General features: G+C 37.7%; 1 protein-coding gene across 6 annotated transcripts in view; it reads left to right on the forward strand.

Moving 5' to 3' along the window:
* EVC2 (EvC ciliary complex subunit 2) overlaps positions 1-18894 on the forward strand; it is an 80578-nt gene that overhangs the window by 44619 nt on the left and 17065 nt on the right. For 4 of the 6 annotated variants that reach the window (XR_008974576.1, XM_057426589.1, XM_057426587.1 and 1 more), the window contains 6 exons: positions 508-747; positions 1906-2081; positions 8330-8489; positions 9728-10192; positions 13233-13433; positions 14958-15080. Coding sequence is in view for 5 of the 6 variants with exons in the window: in XM_057426589.1 (XP_057282572.1) it covers positions 508-747; positions 1906-2081; positions 8330-8489; positions 9728-10192; positions 13233-13433; positions 14958-15080 (1365 nt within the window). In the remaining variant the exon portion in view is untranslated. The remainder of the gene's footprint in view (positions 1-507; positions 748-1905; positions 2082-8329; positions 8490-9727; positions 10193-13232; positions 13434-14957; positions 15081-18894) is intronic. The other 2 variants (XM_057426588.1, XM_057426591.1) reach the window with 2 other exon arrangements.

Consider the following 18894-nt stretch of genomic DNA (forward strand, 5'->3'; position numbering starts at 1 on the left):
ATAGATAAAGTAGGTCATCAATAGGAAGAACTTTTAGAGATTTGTCATAGAATATTTTTTTCTAATTTGTACTGTTTTTAAATTGTATGCTTATTCTTGCATCATTGTTCTGACTTATTTGAGTCTATTCAGTTTTAATAGGATTTCAGGATTGATGAAACCTAAGAAATTGATTTCATGTATATAGTCTTTATATTGAATTTCATGCCGTTTTGTATAATTTATTTTAAATAATGCTTCCAAATTTTAAAAATACTTCATTATGCCTTTCAGCCATTATCTGGATTAGAGATTGACAGCTGTACAACCTCTGTCATTCCAAACAGATGAAAACCATGCATTAGTATAGCCTTCATTTATAATAATTAGCATTAGCCTTCATTTAAGCCTGAAGTTATGGTAATCAGGGTATGAGTAAAATATGTATTAGCTGGTAGCACTAATAATTTAAAATATGTTGAATACTGAAAATCACTTTGGATCTATTTATTTCTCTCTTCTCTGCAGCCTGCTGTAGAATACAGAAGTCTTCTGGATAGACTTCACACACTGGAGCAGGACCATGTGAAGAGGCTCCTTCTGGTAAAGCAGGAGGAATATTTTGCAAAGGCTTATAGAGAGCTGGCTGTTTGCCAGAGAAAGGAGCTCCATAATATCTTTTTTACACAGATAACAAATGCTACTTTCAAGGGAGAACTGAAGTTGGAAGCAGCTAAAACGTTAGTGGAAGGTTACTCTAAAATACAGGTAATAGGATAATTCCATTCCTAACCTAATGACAGAATACAAACACACAGTAATTTTTGAGAAGTGTTTCAGAAAATATATTTCAGGGTGAATTTTATCACTTTTATAGCTGATTTTTTTTAGGAAGAATATTAAAATGTATAATGCAATTATTATACACATCTAGAAATCTATATAACTGTACATTGATGCATGTGAAAAACATTTTTCTAAACCAGTGAGTTATACATGGTTGCCACAACAGTATGTGCTTGGTGCTGACTTCTGTTTTCATGGGTAATATTTCCTAAGCATGTGGGCCACTGTCAGAGGTAGAGCACTTGTGCAAAAGACACTTGAGCAGCCAGCAGAAGACAGAGCAAGTAAAAGAAGTTTTCACAGTGTTTCAGCTGCTCAGGCATGGGTCACCTAAGTGTCAGACTTTGTCTTGGCTAGCTGATGCTGGAAGAATACCTGCTGTAGAGCATTGTGTGCGTACCGCTGGTATCTGCCAGACTCATCTGTATGTATCTAAACCTTTGCTGTTCCCATCTGTTGGAAGGAGGAAATTTCTAAGCCAGCCTGTGTTCAGCAGGCTTGGCTTTTGCTGCTCTTATACTAGACACACGTGAAAAGCTTTTTCTTGGCTTTGAAGTCAGTTTAAACACCTTTGAAAATGTTACCCTTTATTTAGTCATAAAACGCATTGTAAAGAAAAAAAGGAATTTAAAAAAAAGAGACATGGTGCCGCTTACTGCTGTTACTGAACACATGCTCTCTTCACGTCTCAGTTGAAGACTGTTTAGCCTGTGGATAACTTTAAGCAGGAACAGTTCTACTAACGCTGGAAGGCTGCATGTGTATTTAATTGTGGGTACCTGATCAAATGACCTGTTAAATCAGGGCTCTTGGGAGGTGCACTGACTATTCAAGAGAGTACACACAGTACTGAGATATTCAGGCCAGAAGCTCAGCACATTATTATTTATTTTGTTTTGTTAAAATCACTGTAGTAATTTGACGTGTTCATTAGAGACAAGCTGATATAAGTTTATTGCTTTTCACTTCTAAGAGCTTTTTAACTTTACCATGTTAACGAATAAATCTGGTCTGTTACCCACAGGTATTGGCTGAAATTTACATCTAATTGAATACATTTGTTCACAATCTTTCCTGTAGGGAGACATTGAAGAGCTAATGGATTTTTTGCAAGCTAGCAAGAAATATCATCTGAGTAGAAGATTTGCTTACAGAGAGTATCTCATAAGTAAGATACGGTTAAGGGATTCTCAAGCATCTGCTCTTATAAATGCAGCAGCAGCCCAGATACCAAGTCTCATTAATAAGATGGAAAGGTAAATATCTCAATTGTTTTCTTGGCAGCCATTTGGCTATATTATGTCACAGGCAATAAAATACTCTTCAAAAGTCTTTTTGTTTGTGTTACCTAGCAGGAAAGGTGCATAAAAGTGTTATCCTTTAAGTTAATTCTTAGAAAATATTTTGTAACTGATGACTTAGTTAATATCCCAGCAGACATTAAGGTGAAAGGTGAGGCTTTCTTGTCTGTGTCTACTTCGTACAACACAGAGATGAATTGCTGGGAACCGTGTAATTCTAAATTCAGCAGGAAGCAGACTCGTGTGAGATTCTCAGTATCTTTGTACATCCATTATTCATGTAAATGGTCCACAGTCATTTTAGATGTCCTACCAGAGAACACTGCAACATGTACTAGTTAAGAGCAGTTGTCTGGTTTCTTTACATATGAGTATGTGAATTTAAAGAGTAAAGAACAATTCTGGTTCACCTATGATTGAATGTGTTTGAGGAACTGGATATGTGGTCTCAAACTGGAAAGCATGAATGTTTTCTAAAGTAATTTGGCTACACTTATGAATAGCATAACTGGGGAGGATCTTGAGTAGCTGTCGTGGTTTAAACCCAGTCAGGTAATTCGTTCGCTCACTTCCCCCCCTTTCTTGCCCTCCCCCTGCTCCCGGAGGGACGGAGAGGAGAATCGAAAAGAATGCAACTCCCACGGGTTGAGATAAGAACAGTTTAGTAACTAAGGTATAACACAGATCACTATTGCTACCACCAATAATAACAACGATAAAGGAAATAACAAGGGAAGAGAATACAACACCTCAGCACCACCCGACATAACTTGCCCCCCTCAGCCCGACCAAGCACCGACCGATACCTCCTCCAACCCTGCCGACTCCTAGCCCTTCCGGCTAACTCCCCGTTACATCCTGGGCATGACGTGCTGTGGTATGGAAAACCTCTTTGGTCAGTTTGGGTTAGGTGTCCTGTCTCTGCTTCCTCCCAGCTTCCCCTCCTCCCTGGCAGAGCATGAGGCTCACAAAGTCCTTGGCCAAACCAAAACATCCTTGTTATCAGCTCTGTTCCCGAGCTGAAAGTCAAAACACTGCACTGCACCAGCTACCAAGAAGGAGAAAAAATGACTGTTGCTGCTGAACCCAGGACAGTAGCAAAGACTACACATGGCAGTGTGGATTACTGAGAGAGATCTCTTGCTGCTGCCCAGAGAATTGTGGTGTATCTTAAGTCTGTCATAAGGAGAGATTACTGAGAAGCATGCCAGTGCAGTAAAATACATTAGTGAGCAGGAAAACAATTTATCACTGCTGCTGTTAATCCCGTGCATGCAGGTTTATTTGTATATTTTAGATGTTTATATTGGTGTCAGTCACTAACAACATATGGAACATGCAGTAAGAGGACATGTGTAAATACCAGTCTTTACATTGTGTTTCTTTTCTCATAGTGTTGACTTACTTGAAAGGAATTTAATATTAGGGAGCAGGAAGACTGTTAAAAGCTACCAAAGACTGCGTCTGTTAATACAATAGTCATTTAACTGGGTTTTTTCTAACTTTTCCTTGCTGATCTTTTTCATTTTCCTCTGTGCTGCCTCTTTGGAATCACACCCTAAGATTAGCCTCAAGATTCATTGATCAGAGAGAGGTTCTTCCAGTATGCTTGCTCTGCTCTGCCTATTTTGCTGACATCTGCAGCTGTGTGGGTCAAAGACAAAAATAAGTCTTGTCATAAGAAATATAATTGAGACACATCTTTCACATAGAGTTCTGTTTCACTAGTTCATGCCTCTCTTTGGAATCGATAAAGAGAAATGGTCCGAGACATTTTGTCAAACGTTACAGTTATGTGAAAAGCCTTCATGAGAAACTGTCATGTGTATGACCACTGGATCCATGGATTAAATCATTGCAGTGAACACCAAGAATTTCTTAAGCTGGAAAAGCAGGTTTCATGTATTGTTTAGTACTTGCTAGTGCACGTAACAGTCACAAAACAGATCAACTACAAAACAGAGAGGAAACATGTAGTATTAGTAATGCAAGACTTCATAGATCCCATCAAAAAAAATATACTAAGGCCCCTCTGCCCCCAAATCATGCTATCCAAAAACTTCCAAAACCACCAATGTCATTACCAAAATGAAAAAATAATTCTTCCCTATTAAACTTCTCAGAGTATGCAATGGTCGTAATACTCTGTGGACAAAGGAAATGTGCCCATACTTGGAGACAGCATTTGGAGAGAAGTGATCTTATCTGGCTTTCTGGGACTAGAATTAGTTATTTTCATGTAACTTCCCACACCTGTTGTTGCAGGAATTCCTTTCAGGCAAATATTTGCCATAATGTTATGTTATTACTCATTCTTTAGATGTTGAGACTATAAAACTCCAAAATGTAGTATTTCAGATTATTTTCTAGGTTTTTGGTTTGGTTTGGTTTTTTTTTTCCTACAGGTATACTGAAATATCCAAGTATAGACCCCAAGAAAGGCTTGCATTTCAGTTTCTAATTATAAAAGATTGAGAGAATATTTACAAATAAGAGCATTAAAATTTGGGCAGTAACAGCAATACTTTAGCTTTGAATCTGCTTGTCTAAATATAGATACTGGTCTGTCTTAATCTGCTGCGTCCAGCTTTAATAGTGTGCTTTAAACTTACTGTTATAAATGGGATTTTGAAATGCAGAACTGTGTGTATGGAGAAGAGACGCTAAGAAGAGATGTAGATTACATATACCACAGATAAAAAGTTTCAGGGATACATAAACCAGCAGATAAATGATGAGGGGAGAGGTCTTTTAAAAATGGAACTTAATAGGATATTTAAGATTTATCAGAGAGCAAGGCAATTTCAGGTTAAGATAAGATTCTGTGTGGTCAGAAATAAGTGTTATAAAAAGTAAAATAAACCAAAACCAATTCTAGGGAGAGTTTTTAAATGAAATAGAGCAGCCAGAATTTTCAAGCTGGGATTTTAAATATAGTATTTAAATAAAATGACCCATTAGTCAGGACTGCTTGTGGGTATTCAGTGTCTTTTAAAAATCAAGTTTGTAGACTGCAGTGCCAAAAAGCAGGAAAGCAAGTTTTAAAAGGTAATCCGTAATGATAGATTTCAGGGATGTCTACCTAGGTTCTTCATGGGCAATACCTGGGGCAGCATTCATCCTGGGTTGTTCCGGCAGTCAAGAGAGATTGAAATGCTCAATGTTTTTGAACTACAGCAGCTGTAACTGTTGCATTATTCTTTTGCCAGTACCTGCTTGTTCACAGGAACTTTCCTTCCTTCTTTGGTGCCTTAAAAACTGAATCTAGTTCTTGTGACTCACTAGGTACAAACAGCTCAAACTCCTATATAAATGTCTCCAAACATTTTAGTTTTTATAAGACCTCAAGAATATCTTGTGTATTGTGTTTTTAAAGTGGTCAGTCGACTTCCTTAAAAGGTCAAAGCAAAATGTCTCATATTGGGCTTGTTCTTCTGGATAGTCTCCCTTTATATGGACCTTGCTGTAAGCAAAGAAGTTTTCTGAACAGTGTCCTGCTGCACTTTTCAGGAAGCTGGTGTTGGGAAAGTTAATTCCTCCAGCAGTAATGCATCAGTATAAAGTTATCTAATAAACTTTTAATACATTTTCTGCTCATAGTGCTTGCTATGTAGGGCATTTATTGCTCTGAAGTATTTGCATGAATTCTGATCTAGCAAGATATCAGTTCAGCAGGTGAAATTCTGAAGTAGCTGAAGTGGAGTAGCGTGGGCACTCCTACAGGTTCTCTCTCTACAGTTTCTGTATAGTATTGTGATTGAACCTCCACATATATCCAGGTTGGTACAACTTTTCTGCTTCACATCTATTTCCCTTTTGCTTTAGTGATACTCCCATGCCTTCTCTTACTTTCACAAAACAATTTTCCTTTGCTGGGGTCCACCATCCCTTACATAGTTCTCTTGTGGCATCAGCTACAAACTGCTACTACTTTTAGTGCCGTCACTCCATATTTTCTCCTAAATTTGTTAGCATCTGTTTTGTATAGTGAAGTGAAGGTCTGCCTCTGATTGACCTACAGCTGCTGTTGGGCACTCACTTCATCTCTGTGCCTTCCTTGGTGCTCACTGCATTTGGGAGGATCTCCCTGTAAATATCCCTGTCATTGCTGCAGTATTCTCCTTGATTAAAATTCTCCTTGTTCAAAGACATTAAACATTTGCCTACACATCTCCTCAGTGATTAGATGTCTGGTATGCTGAGACCAAGCAGTTTATCATACAGTCCATACTGTCTCGTTATCTGTCTCCTTTTATTTTGTGTTTCAGTTCAGAGTCCTTTGGGAACAGGATGTCTTTTACTTCTAATACTGCAATTGTTTTTATACTGTGTTTATATGAAACCAAAAATTAAGATCTTTTGCCAGGATTGATCCTTCTAGTAATTTCCATAATACTGATTAATACAAGTTGCCACATAAACTCACATAGACTTCTGTGGTGGAAGGCATTTTGCCCATTATTTTTGTTATCTGAGATTCCAAATAAATAGGTCGATGGGTTTTACAATACTGTGTCGCCTACAGTTTGAGCTGTGGACATACTGGATCTCTAAATAAATCAACAGCCTGAAACTGAAGTAATGTAGATTCCTGTTTTTCCTAAAAATAGGTAGGTATATATCATTTCCCAGTCATTCTGTGTTGCATGGTTTTTCTTAAAACTCTCATTTGCTAGGTAGTTCCAGCACATCTATGTTTTTCTATGAAGACCCTTTTCACTACTTTGGATAGGGATTTTAGTTGGATTAGGCAAGACTAGGTTTATTTCCCCAGTACAAGACAGGATGAAGGTGTTAAAAAGATCTTGGTTATTACTTGACTCACTTTGTCACTGTAATAAATCTTCATTTTATTCATTGTTTTGCCTTGGGTTTGATCAAAAAGGGGGCAAGACTTAGAGTTAGCAAATGTGAGCTGGAATCTTGGTGCTGTTGTTTTTTTTTTGACATAACACTGAAATTTAGTATTGGCTGCTTCAAGGAAACAATTACTTTGCTGAAAGGTCCAGGAATGATGCCTGGTGCATTGCTTTCAAGGTATGGAGAGGTACTTTAATCCTCTTTAATCTCAGAAGATTAAAGAAATATGATAGCTAAGCAGCAGAAAAGCTCTGCAAAGGGAAGCCACCTCTGTCGATATAACTGTGTGATACAGCAGACCTGAGTTTCTGTCTAGTGCATTCCTTATGTAGGGGATGACGCTTTGTGGCTCATCAGATACTTGTGGATACTTAAACAGTAGGTGGAGAGATGTGAATTCATCTGAATCCAGGCACTGTGTGTAATGTTTGTATCTTCTGAAAAAAGGGGATTTAAAAAAATAAACCAGAAGTTGTTTGGATAACATTCCAAGTTTAGGTCCAGAACTGATGCTTTCTTCTCAGAGTTCCATGTTGGCAATTTTCAGCCCCACATTTTAGAAGTCCAGTGTGCTCAATTTTATAAATTAGAACTCACAAATGTCCAACAGTCTGGTCTGAATTAAGATGTCTGAGGAATTTATGGTGTAAGTAGCAGGTAATTCTTGAAATTCAATTTGAGTTTGTGGAGATTGAAACTTTTGTAACCTAATCTTGCTTACTCTTTGAAATTAAATACTGTAGCAACTGGAGGTAGACCAGAGATTACTTTATTTCACTATTATTTTGAAATCTTTATAATTATGATGATGATGTATTAATAGGAAATCTGAATATAAATCTTTTGATGGATATGATTGCTTTGATATCTTTAAAATAATTTTTAATTGTTTTTCCCTGATTAGATTACATCCTTCAAAGAAAAATTGTTCCTAATGAGGAGAAGGAGTTATAAAAAACATCTGGAATTGCATTCCAGGGGCATTAAATGAAAAATGTAAATATTATGAATAATAGATAAGGTTTAAAATGTCTCATTTGAATATTGCTTATATTACTGACTGGTAATGATTTTGCATTTGCCTTCCCTTCCTTCCTTTTTCCTGTTCCTTCTTCATACACTTTCATTCTACCTTCAAAAACTGTCTCAAACCTACACTAATCATTGAGATTATCTTTCTATTATCCACTTGCTTCTTTGATTCCCCCCAGGTATCACTGCTGAAAGAACAAGGATCATTCTGTGTAGCTACTGTGTTGAACCTTATTATGGTACTAATTGCCTCAAATATCCTTTTCCTCTTAAGAATTTGGGATAACAGGCTTCAAACACTGTTATTACAGGGCAGGTCATCTACCTGAATGTCATTTGGGGATGCTGCTGGACCGAGCTGAGGCTGAAATTAATTCTGTTAAACAGAAATTCGATCATGATTTAAAACAAGAAAAGCAAAAGCTTCGCCAGAAACTCATTACAAGGCGAAGGCGGGAAGTGCTGCAAAAGGTAATTTCAGTATATTTATTTTCACAGAACTTGCCATGAATTAAAAATGGAATGAATTGCAAAATAAAGTGTAATTCTTATAACAGCGATCAGCGCTGCCAGGAGCATGGATGAAAATAAGTGTCCATTGGTTTTAGCTCTGTACCGCCATATGCTGTTGTAATCATGTAGTAATTAATGGCTGTTCTTTTAGAAAAACATACAAGAAAGTAATAGAACTGGAGAAACTTGTGAAGCCCCTGTACTTAGTCTAACTTGTCCAGGGGGGTTGTGACAAGCCTCTGGCATGTGCAGACAGGCAAAAGCCAGATGAGGTTCTGGAGCTGGTGAGAGAGATGACACAGATCTGTGACAGTAGTCATTTTTTGTGGTTTTCCTGGTTATGTGTGTCTTAAATGTCTTCTACAGCACAGTTAAAATTCAGCTACAAAACTATTTAGAATATGTTGTACCTGTGGTTGCTTGTGTAGGACTCATGTCACCTCATCTCAGACATCTAGAAATCAAGGCTAACTCCAAGAGCTCCAAATCACCTCTTAATGGCAGAGGTCTTGCAAATGATCTGAGATAAATGAAAGGGAGTTTGCTATCCAAAAGTCCCTATATTTCTCTGCCTAAAAAGTGAAGAAAAATTTTTCTTGGATTAGGTGATACTTCTTTAGATGACCAAAGTTAGGTGAGACTGATTTTATCTTTTGCAGGGTATGTGTTTCAGTGTTTTCTGCTCTTTAACGGTTACCAGTGCAAAGACAGACAGCAGGTATAAAGATGGGCACTTCATTTGTTGTATTTTTACTGAGTATAGGTAGCTTTGGTTTAGCTTTCCAATTAATATTTGGTTTTTTTCCCTGCTCCTTCTTTTTCTTCCTTGGTATTTGATCCAGATTCACTTCTGGAATGCTGCCAGATTGTTGCAGTTCAGCCAGTTTGGATTATATCAAATAAATATAGATCCATGTATTTATTTAGGTGTCAGCCCTTTTATTGAGCAGCCATCCAGATTATCACAGGTCTGTGTTAGCCTTTCTGTCTAGCAGTCTGACATCACAGGCCTGCTAGATGCACGCAAAGCCATCATGTTGAGCGCTGGGTAAGTCTCTGAACACTGAAAAGTAGTTTCAAGAACACTGAAAGACCAAAGTATGAGATTTTGCGTTGCTATGAATACATGCTTAAAGAGGTAGAAATTGAGATGTTCCTTCTCTTAACCTTGTTCTTCCTTTTTGCAAATGAATCAGCAGAAAGAGCATCGGAAGGAGCAGCTGTCCCTTGGAGAGACCTTCAAAACTACTAAGGAGGTCACTCACTACCTGGGCCACTGGAAAAATCTTTTGAGTGATCACACCATTGAATTTGAAGAGCTTACTGAAAAACTTGACAATGAGGCCAGTGAAGAGCTGAAAGAGCTTGTGTTTGGTTTAACAGAGAAAGCCATTGAAGAGCTTAAACGTGTTCAGTGTGGAGTATTTGTGCAAGAACTGGTAAAGCTCAGTGTGCCAAAGGTGTTCCTGCTAGAAGCTGTAGAGGAGCATAAAAAAGAGATGGTTGATAAACATGAGCAGCTTGAAAGGGAAGAGCATGAAAAGAGCGCAGCCACTGAAGAGCTGCTTCAGCTCACCAGGCAGAAGCTAAGCCAAGAGTTAGAAACAAGCATTTTGGAACAAAAAAAATTAAGGAGCTGGGAACAATCAGTATTCATGCAAGTATCTCTCTGCATCTTTTCTTAGTTATTATTGCAAATAGAGATGAACTAGGACTTTTCAGACATGTCCAGGTATGATTCCTAGTGGTCAGTTCTGTCGGGCACTTGAGAACTGATTTGTTTGCAAGTGCTCAGCCCCTGTGGCACTTGTGGGTGAGCCCTGCAATGGAAATCCTGGGAAACAGCTGTTTTGAAACCAAAATCATGGAATGGTATTTTTGTACTCGTGTTTACTCTGTGATGGGTTTCACTTGCACATCTTTCATTATTATTCTTAGTCTGTTCTCAAAGGTCCAGCACTTTGGAAATGTCATTTAGTATGTCAGGCCTACTTAGCCCCATGTCCAGTTTTGATATATTCCTTGCAGACACAAGTCAAGCCTTACTCATCAGGTTCATTTTGAGCTCTGCCACAGTATTTCCACATATTCCATAAATACACAGTGCAGCAGTCTCACCTTTCCAGCTCATGGGCACCATGCATCAGACTTGGCCAGTCTGGCCTGCTGCTAAAGTGCCCTTGGCACTGAACCCCAAGTCAGAGAGGCATCATGACACAGGCAGTGTTGTAGAGAGATTTGCTGGCCCCAGCTGTACTTTATGGCTGTTGCTACCTGCTCTGATATGACCCCAGGGATTTGGGAAGACGGGCAGTGACTTTGCCACCCTTGGGAGACCTTGTGCAGAGAGAGACGATGGCTGCAGCCAAGAGTAATCATGCATGGTGCCTCTCAGACTGGGTAGCAAGGCCCTGAGAGACTGACACTGCTCAGCAGCATTTCTCCTTAGTTTTAGAATAAATTTATGACTAGTTGTTTTGTTGCCTGAATATTTACAGTACTACATTTCCTATACAATGGCTGTTTAATAACAGGCATTGCTTGAGACATAGGAACATGAAAAAATAGTCTGCTGGCAAAATTGCAGCTTTGGGGGAAGCAACTGGAACAGGGAAAACTGTATTAGCCTGTCTGCCCTTAATACAATGCAAACTGAGCATGAGAGATTGAACCAGGGTTAGAGGGGAGAGAAGCATTAGCAGAAGTTTCTCCTTCATACCTTTTCTTTAAAGCAAAGCAGATCTGGATGGGCAGTTTTGTCCAGACAACATCTTTATGTTTGCCTGCTACAAAATTTAAAACCTTATAATGGAAACATAAAAAGAAATCTTGCCCATTACGTTTGCTTTGCTAAAGAAGAAAAATCCATTTGTGTTTTCTCCTGGTTCTAATTTGAAGCACTTTATGTTTTGTTCAGCATTTAAAATACTTTTCTGTAAGCCATTTCAATGTATTTTCTAGCTATCTTATCTCTTTGTTTGCATTGCTGAAAGAAGACCTGCAGGACCAGGGAAGTAGATTGTATGACCCAGTAGGTCTTTCCTGTTACTAACTTACAATTAAAGATAATTGTGTTCCAGCCTGCAGTGTCACCAGTTGTATGCTATCTTTATTACAGCTACGGTAAGATGTTTGGGGTATTTTTCCCAGTAAAATACTGGGAAATAGATCCAAAAAATCCACAACTGTCCTACCAAAAGCCCCTTAAAATCTGTCACTGACTTTATGCTCAGTCTGTCAGTTTTGGTATTTTGATGACAGATGCCAGCTGTCATGTTCATGTTCTCATCTGATATCTGGTTTTCACAAAAAATTACTTTGAATGATAGCATTTCATTTCTATTGCTTATCAAAGGACCGTGAGTTAGTCCAAAATATGTATATGAAGATCATTAATGTTTAAAGTCCTTTTTAAACGTAGACATGACAAAACTGATTTTCTGTGTTAGCTTTGAATCTCAGTCTATATATCTGTCTGTACATATGGATACATAGTGTGGATTTTCTTCTGAAAGCCTAAGACAGCTTGAGAAGTAGTTAACCATGAGAAATGGTTAAGTATGCTGTAAATACTTTTGCTTGGACTAATATTGCCTTAAAGGGAGTAATCTTTCAAAGATACAAACTTCATGTAGTAAAAATGTTTTAATTTAGGATGTTGCTGTTCTTTGCTGAATCAGTAAACAGAAATAAGGATTTCTAAACTTTTAATATATTGAAATATTTAACTTTCAGTATATTTCATTATTATTGAAATATGTCAATGAAATAATGAGGTGGTATAGGCCTGTGATACACTGAATAAAAGCATTAGTCCTAATGGAACGTATTGTATAATACATTTTTAAAAGAAAACTACTTTTTTAAATACCCATTCATGCTTTAAATTCAAATATATTTTGGGGGAAATAGAGAAAATTTCCAAATAAAAAAGTATTCTATTTTTTATTAAATATTTCAAGGAAATAGTTCAATCACAAGATAAGAAGATGTATAGTCTAAGGCTGTTTACAACTAGAAGGTGAATTTAGGCTTTAGCATGCTCAGTCAACTTCAGCTTGACCTGAGAATCAGTTCCCCAGACTTTTATGTTGGTAACCTTCCTTACCCAAAATGGGAACTTTGAGTGATTCAAATTACTGCTAAAATATACTCAGTGTTGTTCAGACTGCTAAAAGCTTTTTTACAAAAAGGAGCTGGAACCTTGTGGTGGGTGATGGGAGCGATAGTGGGTATAAGTTTGTAATAAGGAGAGACTTTTTCATTTTATATTTTACCCCTCTCAGTAGCTGTGAGTGCTGAGTTCTGGGAAGCAGCACAGGGAGGCTTTATGGGAAGCTTTTATCTCGATTTCATCCCTAGGTTCAGGCACTGTATTGTCTGTGGAAGTGGAAAGATTCTGTGCATAGGAAATGTGCTAAAAAGTCTTTATTTACTTTTTGAATACTCAAAAACTGTGTCCCCTTGAAAATGAAGTTTTACAGTCCAGGAAGTTCTGTATGCAGAATTTAAAGTATCCTCAAGGATATTTTGAACATACTAAGCAGCTCAGAATTGGCTCATTAACTGTTACATGAATAAGACAAAAAAAGGATTATTATTGTCATGTAAAGTATCTGTGTGTATTCTCTTACATTTTATGCTTATATCACTGAACAGCAAAAGGCTATGGTTTTTGTTTTGTTTTCTTTCAACAGGCAGCTTCTAAGTTTACCCCTCTCACTATCGGAAGAAGAATTGCGTAGAATGAGGCAAGAGTTGCATTGCTGCTTCTCTCAGGTGGACAGCAGCTTAGCTTGGCCCAAAATAAGAGCGAGAACCTTGCTTCAGGCTTTCGAGGTCGAGCAGAGGGATGCGGAGGTGCTGAAAGTCGACCAGAATTTAGCAGTGACCAGTAAACAGGTGGGAATGATGTAGGATCAGTGTGGGGATGTGGAAGGGTTCTCTGGTATGTCTGCAGGTTGTTGGCCTTGCCTGCATATACAGGTCCAGAGCTTCTTCATAGGTGTGACAGCAGTGCACATTTCTTCTGTTTGCGTGGACCAGTGGACCTTAAAGATAATTGGGCATCAATTAGACACATTTTTTTCACATACATCTGCATATTATTTCTGCTGATTGCATGTCCTCCAGCTTTCCCAAGAAGGTGGCATAGTTACAAGGAAGCAGACAGGTGGCAAAAAGGGGCTGCATCTTGCAGGGGAGTCCACTAAAATGCCAAAAATCTGAGCGGCACTGAGGCTGGCTCTGAATACTAGGGACAAGTTGGGTCCTTTACAGTATAGACTGAAGATTTTCCTGGCAGCCCCTACAGTGCTAAATTTGACACTAAATCAAGGAGTTTCTGTAAGGGAATGTCATGCATTGTCTTGTTAGTTTGCGAAACCAAAGTTCCTGAATTAGTTGGACTTGCTTAGCAAGAATTTGGGCTTCATTTCCATTTTTAGTTTCCAAAAGAGTTGGGCATATACAGTGGGTTGGGTTTTGTGGCTTAGGGTGCGTTTTCTTTGTTGTTCTTTATGTTTGTTTATTTCAAATCTAAATATGTAGAAGATAAGGCATACTCAGAGTTGGAAAGATATTTCCAACAAGGAATCTGTCTATAAAACCTAGCCTTTTTTTAAAGAACTCTGTGAAGGATGTTTAATTCCTTCAGTAAAATGTAAAACCAAAAATCATAAATTATTTTCAATTCTTTAAATAGGAGGGGGGAAGTGTTTCCTTTATGAATTGTATCTGATAACATCATAAAAAGGAGAACATTCCCTTGCTTTGATTTGGTTCAGTTATGTTTTCTAAACATGTAAGCTAACTTGGGTTAATTATAGTAGGAATTAGCCTAGTTCAAGACCTTAATAATTTCTAAAGTACTAAAGAAAGGAGTTGACTTTGTAAAGCCTTATAGTTGAACAGATGTTATCATTTCCCCAAGAGTACATTATACTTAGTTGATATTCTTGTAAAGAAATATAAAGGTCAAGAATAATTTGATTACATGGAGTGTTGCCCCTTAATACTATCATGGTTCAGTTGTGATTCATATACTGTGTCTTGAAAAACAATGTAGTTCTTAAATTAATATTCTTTGTTCATTCTAACCATGCTGAGGAGACTGTTTCAGTTAAAAACTCTTATTATCACTGCTAAACCTTGTTAAAATCAAATCTGTGTGCTAGCAGATTTCATGGAAAGGATGAATATATAATTTTACTTTGAAAGAAATTAGAAAAGGTAATTAGCAACTTTGTCTGAAAGGAGTCTTCTGAATGAATAGGGCAGCATCTTCATTTCAGAAACATTTTCTCAGTTAATGTCATCCTTGACGTGTATCATTAATAGGTGGATCTGTCAATAATAGCAAGTAATAACATTAGCGTCCTCATATACTTCTTACAAATAAAGCATTTCGTACTCATCTACTTCCAGCCGCATTCTAAAGTGAAAAAAAATGGATCCAGGAATAGAAATAAGATGGATATTTTGAAGAAATCTTTACAGGACAAAATTTTCATTTATGAAGACTCTGTGAAAGATGAAAATTTGAATAAGGTAAGTGTCTTCTACATTACTAAAACAATCTCTAGTAATTAATGACTGTCAGTTTTCTATATGTGTGAATAAGAAACAGATAAAAAGGCATATGGTGTGGTGGCATGATGCATGCTTCTACTCTTGCCTGCTTTTATAAAGGTGTTGAGTTTCAGGTTTAAGAGATTCAACTTTGTTTTAACTTTTCCACCTTAGTTACAGAACTGATTTAATGTGTCACCTTTTTTTTCTTCCAGTGGTTCTGGGACTTGGCACATGCATGATTGCATAATGCCCAGAGATCCTGTGGCTTTCCTAGTTAGGCTTTCAAAACATGGAAGGTGCTTCACTGCATACTTCACTGAGCAAGATTTAGTTCTTTAATGTCTCCTAATGCTACTGAAAAGCCTGGAATGGGTTCTTAGATCAAAGACTTCTTGCGTAAGGGCTGAGTTTATTTGTACACATCTTATTGAAAGAGAGCTTGATTCTGGTGGGTATCTATCTTCTAAAAGGCTCACCAGCCCCAGTATATAGTCAATCCTTAAGGAATGAGTGGGACCAATGCCAATATGGAATTTTGGAAGATTATACCTTCTCTGCCAGCAGATGTTCCATGAGGTCTTGTTTGTGTTCTTTAACCTTTCTCTCCTTCTCTTTTCCACTTGTAAAATATGGGTAATACTACTTTTGTATATTGGGGGAGTATTGCAGTGGTAACTGTGGTAGACATGGTGCACAGCTATAACAGCTATGCAGAATAAGCAGCTGACACTGGTAGATAAAAAGTAGTTTCACAGATGGTTGCAGTATCTATTTTAGTACCAAATTGGACAAAAATCTGGTTTTGCACCTCTTTCCTATGCTTTTTATTCCTTAACCTCCAAAATTTAGATATTTTTAAATTTTTTTACAAGTACTGAATACTTATTTGGTATGAATATTGCCATTTTTGTTAGAATCTTGTTTTAAAATTGGAAATTTAGCTTCCCTAGGCCTCATTAAGTTTTATATGTACCACCTGGCATACCCATTGTTTGCGTTGTATGGCTGCACATTAGTTACAAAAAGCCAGTTGCTTTGGGCTTTTCCTAGTAAGGAGGCTAAACTACTAAGGAAGATCGTTACTTCACACTTTATCATTAGAATCATAGAATCATAGAATAATTAGGGTTGGAAAGGACCTTAAGATCATCTAGTTCCAACTGCCTTGCCATGGGCAGGGACACCTCCCACTATATGGTGGGACTATATGGAATATGTGTCCCACATTAGGACCCAGAAATATTGCAGTTGACCTCATGTTGATCACAGAATCAGAGTTTCTTTCTTTTGCTGCTAGAGTTTCTTACCTCATTCCTCATTTAGAATCTTAACACTTCTAAGTTTTGCATTAATATGAACACTTCTGTCGTCTTCCTCAAAATTAACCATCTGAAGTTGCATAGCCAGTTCAAGCAGGGAAGAAGAACAATGGAGCAGTACAACTCTGCTATATTTCACCTGCTTTCACTGCTGCAGACTTCATATGGTGTCGAGTTCTGTCTCTCTACAGGATGGCTGTAAAATGGTTTCCAGCTAATGCTTATGAAAGCAGCAGCAGTGTGTGTTTTGTGACACGGTAAAACAGGCACAGCAGAGAACAACTCATAGGAGATGATGAGCTGGGAAGCTACGGCAGGAAGTTTGATGCCTTATCTTGGAGCATCTGAGAGAATCATTGACCTCACTGTGAAAATCTTCAAAACCAGACGTTATCTACTTTTGTGTTTTGTAGCTGGTTTGAGTTGTCTTATTTAGTGATAGGACAAGGGGTAACGGGTTAAAACTTAAAACGGGGGAAGTTTAGATTGCATATAAGGAGGACGTTCTTTACTGTGAGGGTGGTGAGGCACTGGAATGGTTTGCCTGGGTAAGCTGTGAATGCTCCATCCCTGGCGGTGTTCAAGCCAGGTTGGACAGAGCCTTGGGTGGCATGGTTTATTGGGAGGTGTCCGTGCCTGTGGCAGGGGGATTGGAACTGGATGATCTTAAGGTCAAGGTCCTTTCCAACCCTAACTATTCTATGATTCTATGATTCTGTTTCTGGTTATGCGTGAGGAAGTAGCTCTTCCTTTCCGAAATAGAAGTTAATTTATGTCAGAAGAAACAGAATAGTAAAAATGCCAACATTCATGGAATCACAGAATCCTAGAATGATTTGGGTTGGAAGGGACCTTAAAGCTCATCTAGTTCCACCCGTCAACGCCTCATTCTTTAGTCTATTTTCCCTGCTGGGCTTACAAAACCCAATAATAATATTTGCTTGAGAAATGACTTAAGGTTGCAGGTAAATAAGTATATTTTCAGATTATTCCCTTTATTTGTAATATATAGGACTGAGACAGAACTAGTTAGCAATTATTCTGAACTAAATATGGGATTTAAAAGTCAGTGTTTTAAAGCAATGGACTAATCATAGTGCATTTACAGCACTGGCAATTTTTTTGTGTAGTTTGAATGTTTCAGGTGGAATCAAGAGCAAATGTTCAGACCTATGAGAGTGGATTCACTATCACCAAAGTAGTCTGACACTATATGTCAAATAATATGATATCAAGCAGTGTACTGCAGTACTCTGATATAATAAAAGGCTTCAAGAATGGCCAGGGGATATTAGTTTATAACTAGTTTATAATTTAGTTTGTAATTAATATTTGATCCAGCTTCTACTGAAATTGCTTTCTGTGTCACACTGAAGTCAGATGTACTTGCAAGCTTTGGTTTTCACAAATGTATTTCTGTTTGCAGAGCTGTGATTTCAAAGCTGACAAGAGGCAGAAGAAACTCAGGTGACTAGGGATAGTAGTACCAGTTGAATAATGCAACATTTTATTTGGTTACAAGCAGTTACTTTACTGTATAATGTTGAATAGATGCTGAATGAAAAAGCTGAACATCATTCCCGTAGAATCATAAAATACTTTGTGTTGGAAGGGACCTTCAAAGGTCATCTAGTCCACCCCCCCCTGCAATGAGCAGGGACATCATCAGATCAGGTTGTTCAGAGCCCTGCCCAACCTGATCTTGAATATTTCCAGGGATGGGTCATCTGCCACCTGTCTAGGAAACCTGTTTCAGTGCTCCAACATCCTTATCATAAACTAATGTCTTCCTTATATCCTCTTTCTTTTTAAAACCATTATGCCTTGTCCTGTCACAGCAAAACAGTTTGACTGCATTTTTCTTATAAGCCCACTTTATGTACTGAAAGGCTTCAGTAAGGATGCCCTGGAGCCTTCTCTTCTGCAGGCTGAACAATCCCAGATGTCTGAGCCTTTCCTCAAATCCCTTGTATTTGGGCATGCTTAACACATGGCTTCATACATAGTAATATGCAAATAGTACCTAGTTTCGCAGTTTGGACCATAAATCTTATGATTTATGGAATATACTGAACATATATAAAATCCCTGTTATTTAAGTGGTTGACAAAAGTATAAGTGTTTCTTTCATCAGTGGCATCTCTTGCCTTTTAATTTAGATGCAATTATAATACACATTTTGTGTCTCCTTATAAGTGAACTTGAGTTGTCATACTGCATTACCATCCTTATTCATTATTCATTTTAATGGGTTCAAACTTACACTAAAGGTGATCACTCATTTACCCATTCATGTATTCATTATTCATTCATCTATCCCCAGATTTCAAATATGTATAATTCATTTAAAATCCTTGTGTCTGAAACTGAGCCTCCTGTGAAGAAGCTTAAACTGATGCTGAACTTTAAATTCAGTGGTGTGCACACACCTGTCAAAACATTTCTGTGTAATTTTCCACATTTTTAGAGGT

This window comes from Pezoporus wallicus, unplaced genomic scaffold, assembly GCF_028554395.1.
Source record: "Pezoporus wallicus isolate ANWC-B61680 ecotype Strahan unplaced genomic scaffold, APGP_CSIRO_Pwel_v1 scaffold_13239, whole genome shotgun sequence".
Taxonomy (NCBI): domain Eukaryota; kingdom Metazoa; phylum Chordata; class Aves; order Psittaciformes; family Psittacidae; genus Pezoporus; species Pezoporus wallicus.